This window comes from Orycteropus afer, unplaced genomic scaffold (assembly GCF_000298275.1).
Source record: "Orycteropus afer afer isolate SDZICR_OR568_19922 unplaced genomic scaffold, OryAfe1.0 scaffold00432, whole genome shotgun sequence".
In the NCBI taxonomy this organism is placed as follows: domain Eukaryota; kingdom Metazoa; phylum Chordata; class Mammalia; order Tubulidentata; family Orycteropodidae; genus Orycteropus; species Orycteropus afer.
The window spans coordinates 1,212,271-1,225,926 of record NW_006922019.1 but is presented as its reverse complement, the minus strand read 5'-3'; the positions used below and the strand labels follow the sequence as shown (position 1 = coordinate 1,225,926).

Here is a 13,656-nt window from a genome sequence, read left to right as displayed (position 1 = left end):
CTGTCAATCACTTGGAAGAGGATCTATGTAGGAGATCCTGCATAAAGAGGGAGAACAATGTAGAACAAAACTCAAAATCATTTGGAAAAAAAAGGGGGGGGGGGACCAGGTTTGCTGGTCTGATAGAGCCTGGTCGAACCACTGAGACTATGGCCCCTACCTGCCCTTCAGGTTTGGAATAGAACCGACGCTTGTGGCTTCCAGCCAAACAACAGACAGGCATATGAGTTGAACATTTACCTAAGGTAGATACACTCCTTGGAGAGAACAAGCATGGGAGAAAGAAGGGCTCCTTATGCACAGGGAGACAGCTCAGGGGGCAGGAGTGCATGGAGGGATGGGCACAGGGAAGAGGTAACTATCAGGAGGAAGTAGGAGGGGAGATGTTGCATTGTGGTAAACTGTGGTCAATGTCATGAGACAAAGTATACGTGAACTGCTGTATGGAAAGTGTATTTGCTCTGTAAATTTTCACCCAAATCACAATAAAATAAAAGAAAAAAAATTCACATTTGCCGATAATTACATATCTGGCAAAGGACTTATCTCTAAGATTTATAGTGGAAGAGTGGATGACCAAACTATGGCACATACACATAATAGAATGCTACGCAACACTAAAGAATCATGTAAAGTCTGCAAAACACCCCATAATATGGATGAACTTGGAGGACATTATGCTGAGTGAAGTAAGTCAATCACAGAAGGACAAATATAGCATTAGCTCATTGCTGTGGCAGGTCAAGGAAAGGTTTATATATGGAGGGAAACTTTCTTTGTTGGTTGCCAGGGGTGGGAGGGGAGGGGAGGGAACACTGCAAAAAAAAAAAAAAAAATGCATTGACCCATGTTACTTTAGTTTTGTGTATTTCACAGTACATAAATTATATTTCAATAAAACACATTAAAAAAATGAAAAAAACTACTATTTATATAGTTAGGGATGAGAAGATGTTTTATTCCTAAATAAGAACAGGATGGTATGAAATAAAGGAACACTTTGAGAACAATAATAACAAAAAGAACTCCTGGAAAGTAAAAATACAAATAGCAGAAATAAAAAACTCAATAGAAGGGTTGGAACTAAAGCTGAGAAACTCTCCCAGAAAGCAGATTAAAAGGGCAAATACATTAAAAATAGGAGATAAAGAAAATCAAAGGACCATTCTAGGATGTGCAATATCTGAATAAGAAGTTCCAGAAAAAGAACAGAAACAAATAGGTGGATATCAAAGAAAGAATATTTTAAAAAATTTCCCAAAATGGAAAAATCTGAATTTCTAAATTGAAAGGTAATGGAGTATTTAGTATGTGGTGGTTAAGTTTGTGTGTCAGCTTGGCTGGGTCTGGTTGAGTGGCTGGGCAGCTGAATGTAGTTATTCCCCATAGTGAGATTGGTAATTAGCTCCATGGTGGGATCTTTTGGAGCAGCTGAATAGCTGCTTTGGGTATGCTCCCTGTATATAGGAAGCAGCTTTGGGAATGGTCTCTACCTTATGGCACACTTAAACCCTGCATGTAGCCAAGTCGTTGTTCATCAGCCTGCCATGCTCTGCTAACCTTGGGACTTTCAGTGGACTTGAATTAATGGCCTGTTGTGTGGTTTGGTAACATCAGGACTGTGCCTTTTTACTTGTCGACCTTGGGCTTGTCAGTCTCAGCAGCCAGCAGCTGTCTGAATGAAGAAAAGCTTCTAGCTTCAGTGGGCTGGGAGCAGAAGGCAGAGCTGAACCCCAAGGTTGAGGGGCTTACACCCAGCCCCTAAAGTCTGACATTTTGAATTTGGATTTCTAGCCTCTCAAACTGTAAGAGAATAAACCCCTGCTTGTTAAGGTCATTCCATTTGTGGTATATATTCCTGTCAGAGCGGCACTGGGTAACCAGAACAAGTATGATAAATGGCATCAGGTTCCCGTGAAGGCACATCACAGAAATTTCAGAACCCGGGGAAAAACAGAAGACTTAGTAAGCTTCAGAAAGAAAGAACATATACCAAGAATTAAGAACAACAAAGGTTTTGGACTTTGACAGTGATCCTGGAAGGGAATTTAGGAAATGATTCCTAATTTATACCCAGCATAAATATCAATTAAGCGTGAGGGTAGACTAGAGATATTTTCAAACATGCATGGTCTTCAAATTTAGCTCCTAGGCACCCTCTGGGAAATTACTGGTGATGAGCTTCAACAAAATGAGAGTATGCACCAAGAGAGTAAAACACAAGATGCAGGAAACAGAGGGTCTAACACAGGAGAGGTGGAGACAGTCTCCATGGGAAAAGAAACTTGTACAGGAAAGTATATTACATGATCCCCCTATAAATCACATTGTTCTTGTTAGCTGTCGTCTAGTCAGCTCAACTCAAGGCAACTGCATGCACAATGAAACTAAACACTGTCCAGTCCTGAACCAGCCCTATGATCTGCTGTGTGCATTGTGATCTACTGGGTGATTTTCAGAAGTACACTGCCAGGCCTTTCTACCGAGTTTTCCTTAGTCCAGAAGCTCTGGCAGATGGTGGTGGCTGCACATGAGGCCCACCGGCTGGGAAAAGAACTGGAGTCTCCTGCACGGGAAGCAAATTCTACCGCTGAACCACCCCACTGCCTCAATGAATCACATTAGGATAATTATATGTTAATACTGAACACCGAGTTAACCAAAATTAAAATATGACAATGAAACCTGTGAGAGATGGAACTTGACTTGTTTATTTTTGGGTCTCACAAGTCTTCTGCCTTTGGTAGGGTATAGTCTTACCACTTTCCCATTGCTTGTTTTAGTGAAAAATATTTGAGTTTTCCTTTTCTGATGGGTTTCCACCTTACACGGGTTCTGGCTTTCACAGGTTTTACTGAATATAGTTGTATGTATTGAGTAGACAACTACATTACAGGATAATATAGAGGGACGGAGGGTGGGGTGAGTATGTACAGTGAGGGTGGGTGAAGAGAGTGGAATTCTAACCTTCTTAGGAAGAAGTCAATAGATAATATCTAACACAGAAAAACAGGGAAGTGGTGACATGAATTTATTGTTTAGAAAAATGGCAGTTAAAGATTAAAACAATCAACCAAGAGAGCTGGAAACTGTTGTCTCTGAAGAGGCAGAAAAAGGGGAAGGAGACTAAGATGCTGTTGTTTTTGCTACGTGAACGGATAAAAAATATGAGGAAAAACCCTGGCTGTAAGGATGTATTCAGAATTTTTAGAGCTGTTGTAAAGCCTTCCAATGAAGTTTGTCAATGGCACAAATGATTAAGTGCTTGACTATGAACTGAAAGGTTGGCAGTTCAAAACCACCCAGATGCACCTCAGAAAAAGGCCTGCCACGCCAGAACAAAAACCCTATGGAGCAATTCTACTCTGCACCCATGGGGTTGCCGTGAGTAGGAATCCATTCAATGGCAACTAACAACAACAACAACAAAGCCTTCTGAGTACAGTTCCTCAAAGGGTTTGAGTTTTCCAGACACCAAATGGCAGTTCATGACCATCAAAATACAGCATTTCACAATTCCTTAGAGGATACAGATAAAGTTTTACATTTTAACCAGGCAAGTCGAAGCCACTATAATCAACAGGTTCATTAACCATGGACTTTCTCAAGTTCTTACCAGCAGTAAAAATGCCCTTGGTGCTCTGTCTCACACTGGAGGGTCTCACAATTGCTGAGATGCCTGTGAGAAGAAAACAAAAAGAACATCCAGAACAAGATATTAGTCATCCATGTTAAACCCAAAACTAGATGTTCTTTCCAGCTATCCAGTAAAGCTGGCAAATCCATCATTGTCCTGGTGTCGCAAAGTGACAGTGCCAAGGGCACCAGAATTGACAGAAGACTGGAGATGCACAGCTCCTGATCAAGCACTGTAGGCCTCCTCACCTGGAAAACCTAGGGTGGGGGGGGGTAGGTCACCCTCCAAGGCCAATTTATGACTTTAAGACTGTTCAAGGCTGCTGGTTCTCCATTCTAAGATGTAAACAAATAAAAAACATGTTTCTGTCTCTGAGAAAAACTTTCATCCCAAAGACATACATGCAGGATTCCTCAGCGAGGAGAGACAAGTCTTTCATGCCCTCAAAAAAGCAGCAGACATTATGCTTTTTAAAGGAGCATGTTAAAACTAAAACAAACCAGTATGGCTCGCACAGATTGACCTTCAGAATAGGCACCTGGTTACCTGAGTATTTGTTCTGAAAATGTGGAGCTGTTCCATGAGATGGAGAGAGAGGTGCCTGCATACTGTAGCTGATGGTTAGATGTGGTTTACTGTTCAATATCATTACTGTAATTGCATCTGGCCCAGTGGCTTGTGCCCTGAAGGAGCACAGTAAACATTTACTGGATAAAAACAGGAGAATGTACTCATCCGAGGGAGGGAGTCATCTCCAATTTCATAATTATGTCTTTACAGACTGACCTCATAAATCACCTTTAACCTCTAAAAAGAAAACAGGTCTCTGAAGAGAAGGTTCAGACTTTTTGATAAACATTAGGGAGGCCCTAGGGATAAGGCTGTGGAACATGGGCCATGTCAGAAGGCACCAGCTGAATGCAGCATGAGACACATCAGGTTGGCATTGGTGGATGAAAACTGTGTTCTCAATGTTATGAAAACATTAAAAGTGTCACCAGTCTCCTTCATTCTCAGACCACCATGAAGAACACAGATATGTCTTTTAAGTAACTTCTAGAAGTTATGCTCTTGGAACCAAAAGAAACATTGTTTCCTCTTTTGACAGTGATTTAGGATCTAAAATATTTCTAAAAGTAGTACTTCTACCACTCTACTTCAAACAAGTGAAAATTTACATTTGGAAAAACCCTGGATTGTTAATGCTTTCTTCTTAGAGGAAATCTCTTGATCATGTGAAGCAAGAAAGAATAAACACAGGTCCCAATCCCAAAGCTTCCTTTTACCCACGGCCAGTAAATTCATACACATACCTAGACGCACCACCTCTGCACAGTCAGGGTCATTAGCAAGTTGGAATAGAGTTTCTTCCACATCCCTGTTTTTTCCTGGAGGGTCCATAATATGATTTATTTGTCGCTGTAAGGTTTTGGGTAATGCCATTAGCTGAGTAAATTGTCCTTCTGGGCTTTTATCTAGCTGGAGGGGGAAAAAAAAAAAAAGATGATGTCTATGGAAAGTGCTTTGAATTCTGTAACTACTCAGACACAATGGCTTTTCCTTAAGATCACATAAAAACAGATGTCCCCACACCTTGGATTCCGCAGCCTGCTAAGGAGACTCTCCTTTCTGAAGCTGAATAATGCATAAGGGGGGTTTGGGATTCTCACCCCTTTCAAAAAAAAGACAACTATTTTTCTATAATGTTCCATTTCTACATGAGAAAAGACCAGAAGCCTCTTTCAAAGATCAATTTATGTAATTTTAGATCTCTATCTTAAATCTAGCAATTACAGGAAGTAGGGCTGCAGTTAACATGTAAAACCATCAAAAGACCCCATTGAATCCAAACCCAAAAGCAAATCTACTGCCATTAAGTCAATTCTGACTCATAGCGACCCCACTGGGCTTCCAAAGCTGTAAATCTTTACAGAAGTTGATTGCCTCATCTTTCTCCTGCAAAGAGCAGTTGGTAGGTTTGAACTGTCATCCTTCTGGTTAGCAGTCAAATACTTCACATACTGTGCCAGTAGAGCTCCATCAAATCCAGGCACTCAAATTATCCCTCCCATTTTAAAGATGGAGAAACTGAGTAACCTGGCCAGGATCAGAGTCAATGTGATAGAGAAGCATTTGAATTTGTATCTCCTGCCTTTGGGGCCTTTTACATACCATGCTGCATGCCATAAACTGTAGGGATAAACTGATGACAAAGACAAACAGCTCTTACTCACTTTTTAATCCCCTGATCATGGGAGGATTGAATAAGGGAATGAATATCTAAATTGATAAAACTTAATTGTCATTATTTATTAAACAGGAGTAAGCTGCAATGGTGGTTCCTTTTCCCAAAATATTCTAAAATTCATCAAAGTGAAACATAAATTCAGAAATAAAGCATATATAAAAATATGCATTGGTCTTTACTTGGAAACCTGTGAATGAAAAGTCAGCTGTAGAGCTGAAGCCTAAGCCTTTGAGAAATTTTGTAAACATTGACTGTGTGCTGAGTTGAGAATGAGTAATGCTACACTCAACAGCTCATCACATTATTTTCCAAATAATATTTTTGTCTTATGTTCTTTCAACAAATATTTAGCTTTTCACTCTCGCTAATAGTAAGAATTAGACAAATGAACATATTACATTTTGATTCAGTTTTCCAAACATAACCAACTTTCTTAATTAGAATTCACTTATTCTGCCACTGTTTTTCATTCAACAAGTTTTTACTGAGTATACTGCCACTGTCCAGATCTCTAGCTCTATTAAAATCTATGCAAAGAACAAGAAAATGCTATTATTTAGTGGTTCTGAAGGTAGAAGGACGTTTTTTACCTGGGCATTTAGTGCTTGTCATTGTTGTTGTTGTTGTTATGTGCCATCGAGTCGGACCCGACTCATAGCAACCCCTCCTTGGGTTTCCGAGTCAGTATCACTACGGAAGTAGATTGCCCCATCTTCCTTCCGGGGAGTGGCTGGTGGGTTTGAACCACCAGCCTTCTGGTTAGCAGTCAAATGCCTTAGACACTATGCTACCAGAGCTCCCAGTGCTTGTCATTAGGATGGTTCCAAATACACAGGCTCCACCCTCGACTTGGCTTTGGCTATATAAATGACAAAGATAACTGTGGCTATGTCTGTAAATAGCCTAGAGATGACATTTACGAACTCATATTTTGGGGCCAAATATTAAGATCTGCCAGGAGGCCTGGTGGACAGTGGTTAAGTGCTTGGCTGCTAACCAAATGGTCAGCGGTTTGAACTCATCAGCCACTCCACAGGAGAAAGATGGCAGTTTACTTCCATCAAGATTTATAGCCTTGGAAACCTGATGGGGGCAGTTCTACTCTGTCTTACAGGGTTGCTATGAGTTGGGATCAATTTGATGGCAATGAGTTTGGTTTTTTAAATTGAGATTAGTCAAAAGGATCTTATATTTTATACATGTGTTACCTATGAAACTTATAGAAAGTTTAGAGGTGTTAAAAAGACTTAGTAATATGAGGAATTAGAAAATATTTGCCATTGTTTTCTTTTGAAGAAATGTTTTACAATTTTGAGTTGGAAGTATGCATCTGAAGACAAAATATTAGGTGACATGTTCAAATGAATTACTTAAATTCTAATTTTTCTTCTTAAAATTTTTATTGTGATTTGGGTAAAAGTTTACAGAGCAAATTCATTTTCCATACAGCAGTTCACATACACTTTGTCTCATGACATTGACTGCAATTTCCCATAATGCAACAGCACCTCTCCCACTTCCTCCCCATAGTAAATTCTAATTTTCTTTAATCCTTAAATCATGAAGATACCATCATTCAGTTAAATCACTAGAGTCTAATTAATTATATTTTAAAAGCAGATATGGAAAAGGTCACATGTATGATTCCATTTATATGAAATGTCCAGAAAAGGTAAATCCATAGAGACAGAACATAGATTAAGGGACAGCTGGGGAGTGATTGGTAATGGGTACAAGGTTTCTTGTTTGGAGGAAGGAAATGTTCTAAAATTAGATTGTGGTGATGGTTGTATAACTTTTTGACTATGCTAAAAGCCACTGAATTGTATACTTTAAAAGGGTGAATTTTAATGTATGTGAGTTATATCTCATAAAGCTGATATAAAACATGCAGACATGGTCATACGATAGGGGATGCCGTGGTACACCATCCAGATCCTGCCTTCAAGACCAAAGCGCTCATTTTACTAGCTGCTGGGAAAGTTGGCTGAGCCCCTCCTATAACTGGCCTCAGCCAAAAGGAGCTACCTGTATGCAATGACAGAGCTTGGCCTCTGTCCCAAGTGGGGACAACCTGAAGTGCCATCTAGCTCCAGAATGCCATCATAGGATCCGGTGAGGCCTCTGTTTCAAATCTGTCCAACCCCAATCTTACACAATTGATTCCAGGAGTAGTCCTAGAAAGCTGACTCTAAGATAGGATTTGGGACCTGTCATAGCATGTGAGGCCAAGTGCAGGCCTCTGAAGCTCCGACCCTCACCCTCTGGCCAGGAGAATAAATAAAAAATGAAACGGTACCCTGGGAGGAATGGCAAAGATTAGTGTGACCTGTAGACCTGAAGGATGATGGGCCCACATCTGCGTTAAATTAATCAGTCTGGCCCTTACTACAAAAGCCAAATGGATCCTGGAAGATTATAGTGGACTACCTCAAACTCATCCTAGTAGTAGCCTCAACTGTATCTGCTTGCTGTGCCAGATGCAGTGACTATGTTACAGCAGATATATGAATAGGGTGCTAGACCAGGTGAATGTGTCCTTTCCTTCCCTATTAGGAAGGAGGACCAGAAGAGCTCATGTTATTATGGGACAAACAATCTTACACTTTCTGGTTTTGCTTCTTTGCATCCTCTGCTATACCTGGACTTTTTGGACATTCTGTACGATAACACATTGGTCCACTCTATCAATGACATATTGTTATCTGGTAATACAATAAGAGCAAGTACACTGGAGGCCTTGATATGACACCTGCACTCCAGAAAGTAGATAAGCCCTATGAAGTTCCAAGAGCCCACCAGTGAAGTTTTCAGGGCCTGAGTGGTCTGGAGTAGGCCAGGATATCCCTCTAAAGCAAAGGTTAAATTATTGCAATTCATGCCTCTCACCACTAAGAAAGAAGCACAAGGCCTGATAGGCCTCTTTAGGTTCTAGAGGCTGCATATTCCACAAAGGGTAATAATGCTCAGATTCATTTACCAAGTGATATGATAGGATTCCAGCTTTGCAAGGGGCCTACCCAGAGCAGAAAAGAGCTCTGCAACAGAGCCAGGCACTGTATAAGCAGCCTTGCACTTACACCATACTATCTTGTAGGCTCCATGGTACTAAGGGAGGAATATGTAGAATTAAAAGCAGTTATGTGGATTTTATAGTGGGCCCTCAGTGAGAATGACAATGTGGAGCTAGGGTTTGGCCATCTGCAGTAGAAAAGCAACACACTATTTGAAAATTGCCTCCTGGATACTGGGCCCTAGTGGAGACAGAGCTGCTGGCTGCCGATCATGGGACAACAAATGAGCATGCAGCCAGAACTGCCATCACAAGTGGGGATGTGTCAGATTCACTAAGTCATAATGTTGGGCATAACTGATACAGTAGACTAATATATTATACAGAATGTCCAAATAGTCCCGTTTCCTTTGAATGCCTTATAATAGAGGGTGCAGGGGCTAGCAATCCACTGTGAGATGCAAGAGGCACATCAGGATCGGACGTGAGCAAGGCTGGAGGGCACACATGAGCTACACAAGCAGGAAGTCTAGACCCCACAATATCCACGTTGCTGCTCCAGCGCCTCCCTGTCGGCTCAGGCCAATGCCTACAAGGAAGCTCCCTTATAACTGGTTTTGGAATTGAATTGTGTCCCTCAAAAATGTCTTGAGTTTACTTGTGAATGCCATCTGGGAAGGAGTAGCAATTTGTCTTAAGTGGAAGTGACATGTATTCTGAGCAGGGTTTGCCTTTCCTACCCTCAGGATAGCCAGCACCATTGTTTAAGGCTTTATAGAAGGTTTGACTCATCAACATGGTGCACTGCATTCTTCACTTAGGGGACCCAGATTAAAATAAAGAGGTGTAGCAAGGGGCACAGGACTCCAGCTCCACTGTTTCTACCACACACTGCACCAAAACCACCAGCCTGGAGAGCAGTGGTGCTCAAAGCGGGGGTGATTTTTGTCCCGCACGGGATACCTGGCAATGTTTGAAGACATTTTTGATTGTTACAAGTGGGCTTGGGGGAGTGTTAGTGGTATCTAATGGGTTAGGGACAGTCTACAATGTACAGGACAGTCATCAACAAAGAATGATGTGGTCTAAAATGTCAGTAGTGCTCCTGTTGAGAAACTGTAACAGAGCAATGGAGGAACAGCTGAGGCATGAGCTTGGAGATGATGCCCTGTGAGGATGAGGTGTCATCTTCAAGGATGCAGGATATGTGCTAAATTAATGACCCATATATGGTGCTGGGTTCCCAGACTATAGAACGCATGGGTCTGGGAACCAAGGAGTGGAAAGGGAAGTGGCCTTGCTTCCTGTTACTTCCAGTGACCCACTAGGAAAATGTGTACTTCCCATCCCTGCAACTTTAGGTCCCAGTCTGCAGAGGAGTAATGATTCTACCAGAGGTAGAGTAAGCATCCCAGTAAGCTTTAAGTTACATCTGCCACCCATTCACTTTCCCATGCCAAGACTGCAGCAAACAAAAAAATGAGTCACCATACTGGCAGGAGTAATTGACTCTGGTCATCAGGAAGTAGGGCTGCTCTTAGTACTATCCTCTTACCCTAGTTCTCTGGTTAATGGAAACGCAGTAGCCACAACACAAGACAAATGTGGTGAACAGGGTCTGAGACGCCTCAGAGATGAGGATAAGGCCATTTCACCTAGGCCAGCAGAAGTACGGGCTAAGGGTAAGGGAAATATAGAATGAGTAGTAGAGGAAGGAGATGACAAGTATCAGTTACAGCCTCAAGACCAGCTGCAACGTTGGGGACTGTAGTTCAATCCGCTAATCTTGTTCTTGTAAATTTTCTCAGGAAAAGAAACCAATTAGAATCCAGATCATGTAGGCTTTAGTAGGCCACGGTGAAGAGTTTGGGTAAATACATTTGCATGGTTAAGTGAATTTCCCCGCCCTTGCCCTTCTTCAATTTCTTAGCAGTTGGCACCTAGATATATTCTTTTTCCCTATTCTCTATCTAAGGAGTAGCTGTCTCTCTGAAGAAATGTTAGATACTGACATTTACAATAGCCAATAAAACAGCCAGGGCTGGAAAGAAGGTAATCTGAGGGTTTATTTTCACCCATTTTTGATCAGTGAAAACAAATCTCCCTCCTACTTCTGCCCTGGTTCCCTTCCCCAAAGGCAGCCCCTTATTACTTGTTTCTTGTGTTACCTTTTAGCATTATTCAAGTATATGGAAGCATATATGCTTCTGTACAACACTCACTTTTATATATATATGTTACCACATTACTTACACATTTCTCCCCCTTACTTTTTTTTCCTTAAAATAGCTCTTGCTTTAGAAACAATGTAAATTATTTTCCATATACAGTTTACCTCTAGTCTGCCTTGATGTGTTTTATAGACCACTTGGGGATTCTCCTGTAGTATGCTGCCATAGAGCCCACGGAAGTGAACCACGTTGGGCTTCACAATATTCAACACCTTTTTCTTATCCTCTCCAACCACCATCCGAAAGTCGCCTAGTTAAAACAAACAGAAAAACAAATCTTCTACTGAAAATCCACATGCAGCCCCCACACTGATTTGGCACTAGTTCATCAGGCAAGATCCCTCCTCAAAATATTTCCTCCTTAAAGCTGTACATACATTCCCCAAGGAATGAAGGGACTTGTTTTGGGGAAAAGAAAGGATCTGCAGGTGATGCACAGCTTCGGTTAAAACAGTTACCAAGGTACAAAAGGCTATCATCATCCAGAAGGCAGGTGTTCTGTTTGCTTGTTTTATTTTTTTTTTGGCCAACACAGAAGCTTCAGTATTTATAAACTTTCATATTGTGAACAAAACTCTGCCTGCAACCAATCACAGGGACAGGAGTTGTGCACTGCCACTTGTCCTTGATTTGCTTACTCATCTTTGACTTGTTTGCTGTGTTTGCATAAGATTTTTGAGACATTTGTGATCATTATTAATCTTAGTATGTTTGATAACGACAAGAGCAGCGAGTGTTAAAAGTCCTAGTGAGAAGAGGTTTACTTTCAAGATGAAATTAAAAGCAGACGTAACTTCAAAAATTCCAAGTGGGTGCTCACTTCAGCAGCACATATACTAAAATTGGGACAATACAGAGAAGATTAGCATGGCCCCTGCGCAAGGATGACACACAAATTCGTGAAGTGTTCCATATTTTTTGAAACCATTCCTCTTGAGAACAGGAACCAGGCAAGGATGCCCACTATCACCACTTCTATTCAACATTGTACTGGAAGTCCTAGCCAGGCCAATAAGGCAAGAAAGGGAAATCAAAGGCATCCAAATTGGTAAGGAAGAAGTCAAACTATCCCTATTTGCTGATGATATGATCCTATACCTAGAAAACCCAAGAGACTCAGTCAAAATTCTACTGGAACTAATTGAGAGATTTAGCATCGTGGCAGGATATAAGATCAACATCCAAAAATCAGTTGGATTCCTCCACACCAGCAAAGAGATTGCTGAAAAAGAAATAAGGAAATCAATACCATTTTCAATAGCTACCAAAAAAATAAAATACTTGGGAATAAATCTTACCAGGGACACAAAATACCTCTACAAAGAAAACTAAAAAACTACTTCAAGAAACCATAAGATCTACATAAATGGAAGAACATCCCATGCTCGTGGATAGGAATATTGAACATTGTGAAAATGTCAGTTCTACCCAAAGCAATCTGTACATTCAATGCAATACCAATCCAGATCCCATCACTATTCTTTAGGGATATGGAAAAACCAATCAATAACTTTATATGGAAAGGAAAGAGAGCTCGGATAAGCAAAGCACTACTGAAGAAGAAAAACAAAGTAGGAGGTCTCACACTGCTGAATCTCAAAACCTACTATACAGCCACAGTAGTCAAAACTGCCTGGTTTTGGTTTAATGACAGATACATAGACCAATGGAACAGAATTGAGAACCCAGAAATAGATCCATCCACCTATACTCAGCTGATCTTTGACAAAGGCCCAAAATCCATTAAATGGGGAAGAGAATGTTTGTTTAATAAATGGTGCTGGCAAAACTGGAGATCCATTTGCAGAAAAATGACAACAAGATCTGTACCTCACACCACACACAAAAACGAACTCCAGATGGATCAAAGACTTAAATGTGACACCTAAAACTATACAGCTCCTCAAGGAAAATCTAGGGGCAAATTTAGGGGCCCTAATATATGGCATAAATAGACTATTAAGCATAATTCAAAAGTACAAACAGCAGAAGAGAAACCAGATGATTGGGACCTTCTAAAAATTAAATTTTTATGTGCTTCCAAAGACTTCTCTGAAAGGGTAAAAAGAGAACCTACAGATTGGGAAAAAATATTTGGTAATAACATATCTGACAAGGGACTTATTTCTAGAATTTATAGAAAACTCCCAACACCTCAATAACAAAAAGGTAAACAATCCAATTAAAAAATGGGCAGAAGACATGAATAGACACTTCACCAAGGAGGATATTCAAGTGGCCAACAAACATATGAAGAAATGCTCACGAGCATTAGCTATTAGAGAGATGCAAATCAAAACAACCATGAGGTACAATGTTGCTCTAGCACTGGTAGCAAAGTTCAACAAGACAGAAAATAACAAATGCTGACGAGGTTGTGGAGTAATTGGGACTCTCATACACTGCTGGTGGGACTGTAAAACGGTACAACCATTGTGGAAAGCAGTATGGCGATTCCTTCAAAAGTTGGAATTAGAAATGCCATTTGACCGAGCCATTCCATTACTAAGTATATACCCTAAAGAAG

General features: G+C 40.7%; 1 protein-coding gene and 1 non-coding gene across 2 annotated transcripts in view; one reads left to right on the top strand and one right to left on the bottom strand.

The window, feature by feature from the left end:
- The window catches only part of TAMM41 (TAM41 mitochondrial translocator assembly and maintenance homolog), a 99,972-nt gene that overhangs the window by 32,299 nt on the left and 54,017 nt on the right, over nucleotides 1–13,656 (bottom strand). The window contains exons 5-7 of the mRNA XM_007954116.2: nucleotides 11,234–11,379; nucleotides 4,951–5,116; nucleotides 3,617–3,679 (exon numbers count right to left, since the gene is read on the bottom strand). Of these exons, the coding sequence (XP_007952307.1) occupies nucleotides 3,617–3,679; nucleotides 4,951–5,116; nucleotides 11,234–11,379 (375 nt within the window). The remainder of the gene's footprint in view (nucleotides 1–3,616; nucleotides 3,680–4,950; nucleotides 5,117–11,233; nucleotides 11,380–13,656) is intronic.
- On the top strand, nucleotides 11,942–12,048 carry LOC122151399. Its single transcript, XR_006164132.1, has one exon. It is a non-coding gene; the product is annotated as a U6 spliceosomal RNA (small nuclear RNA).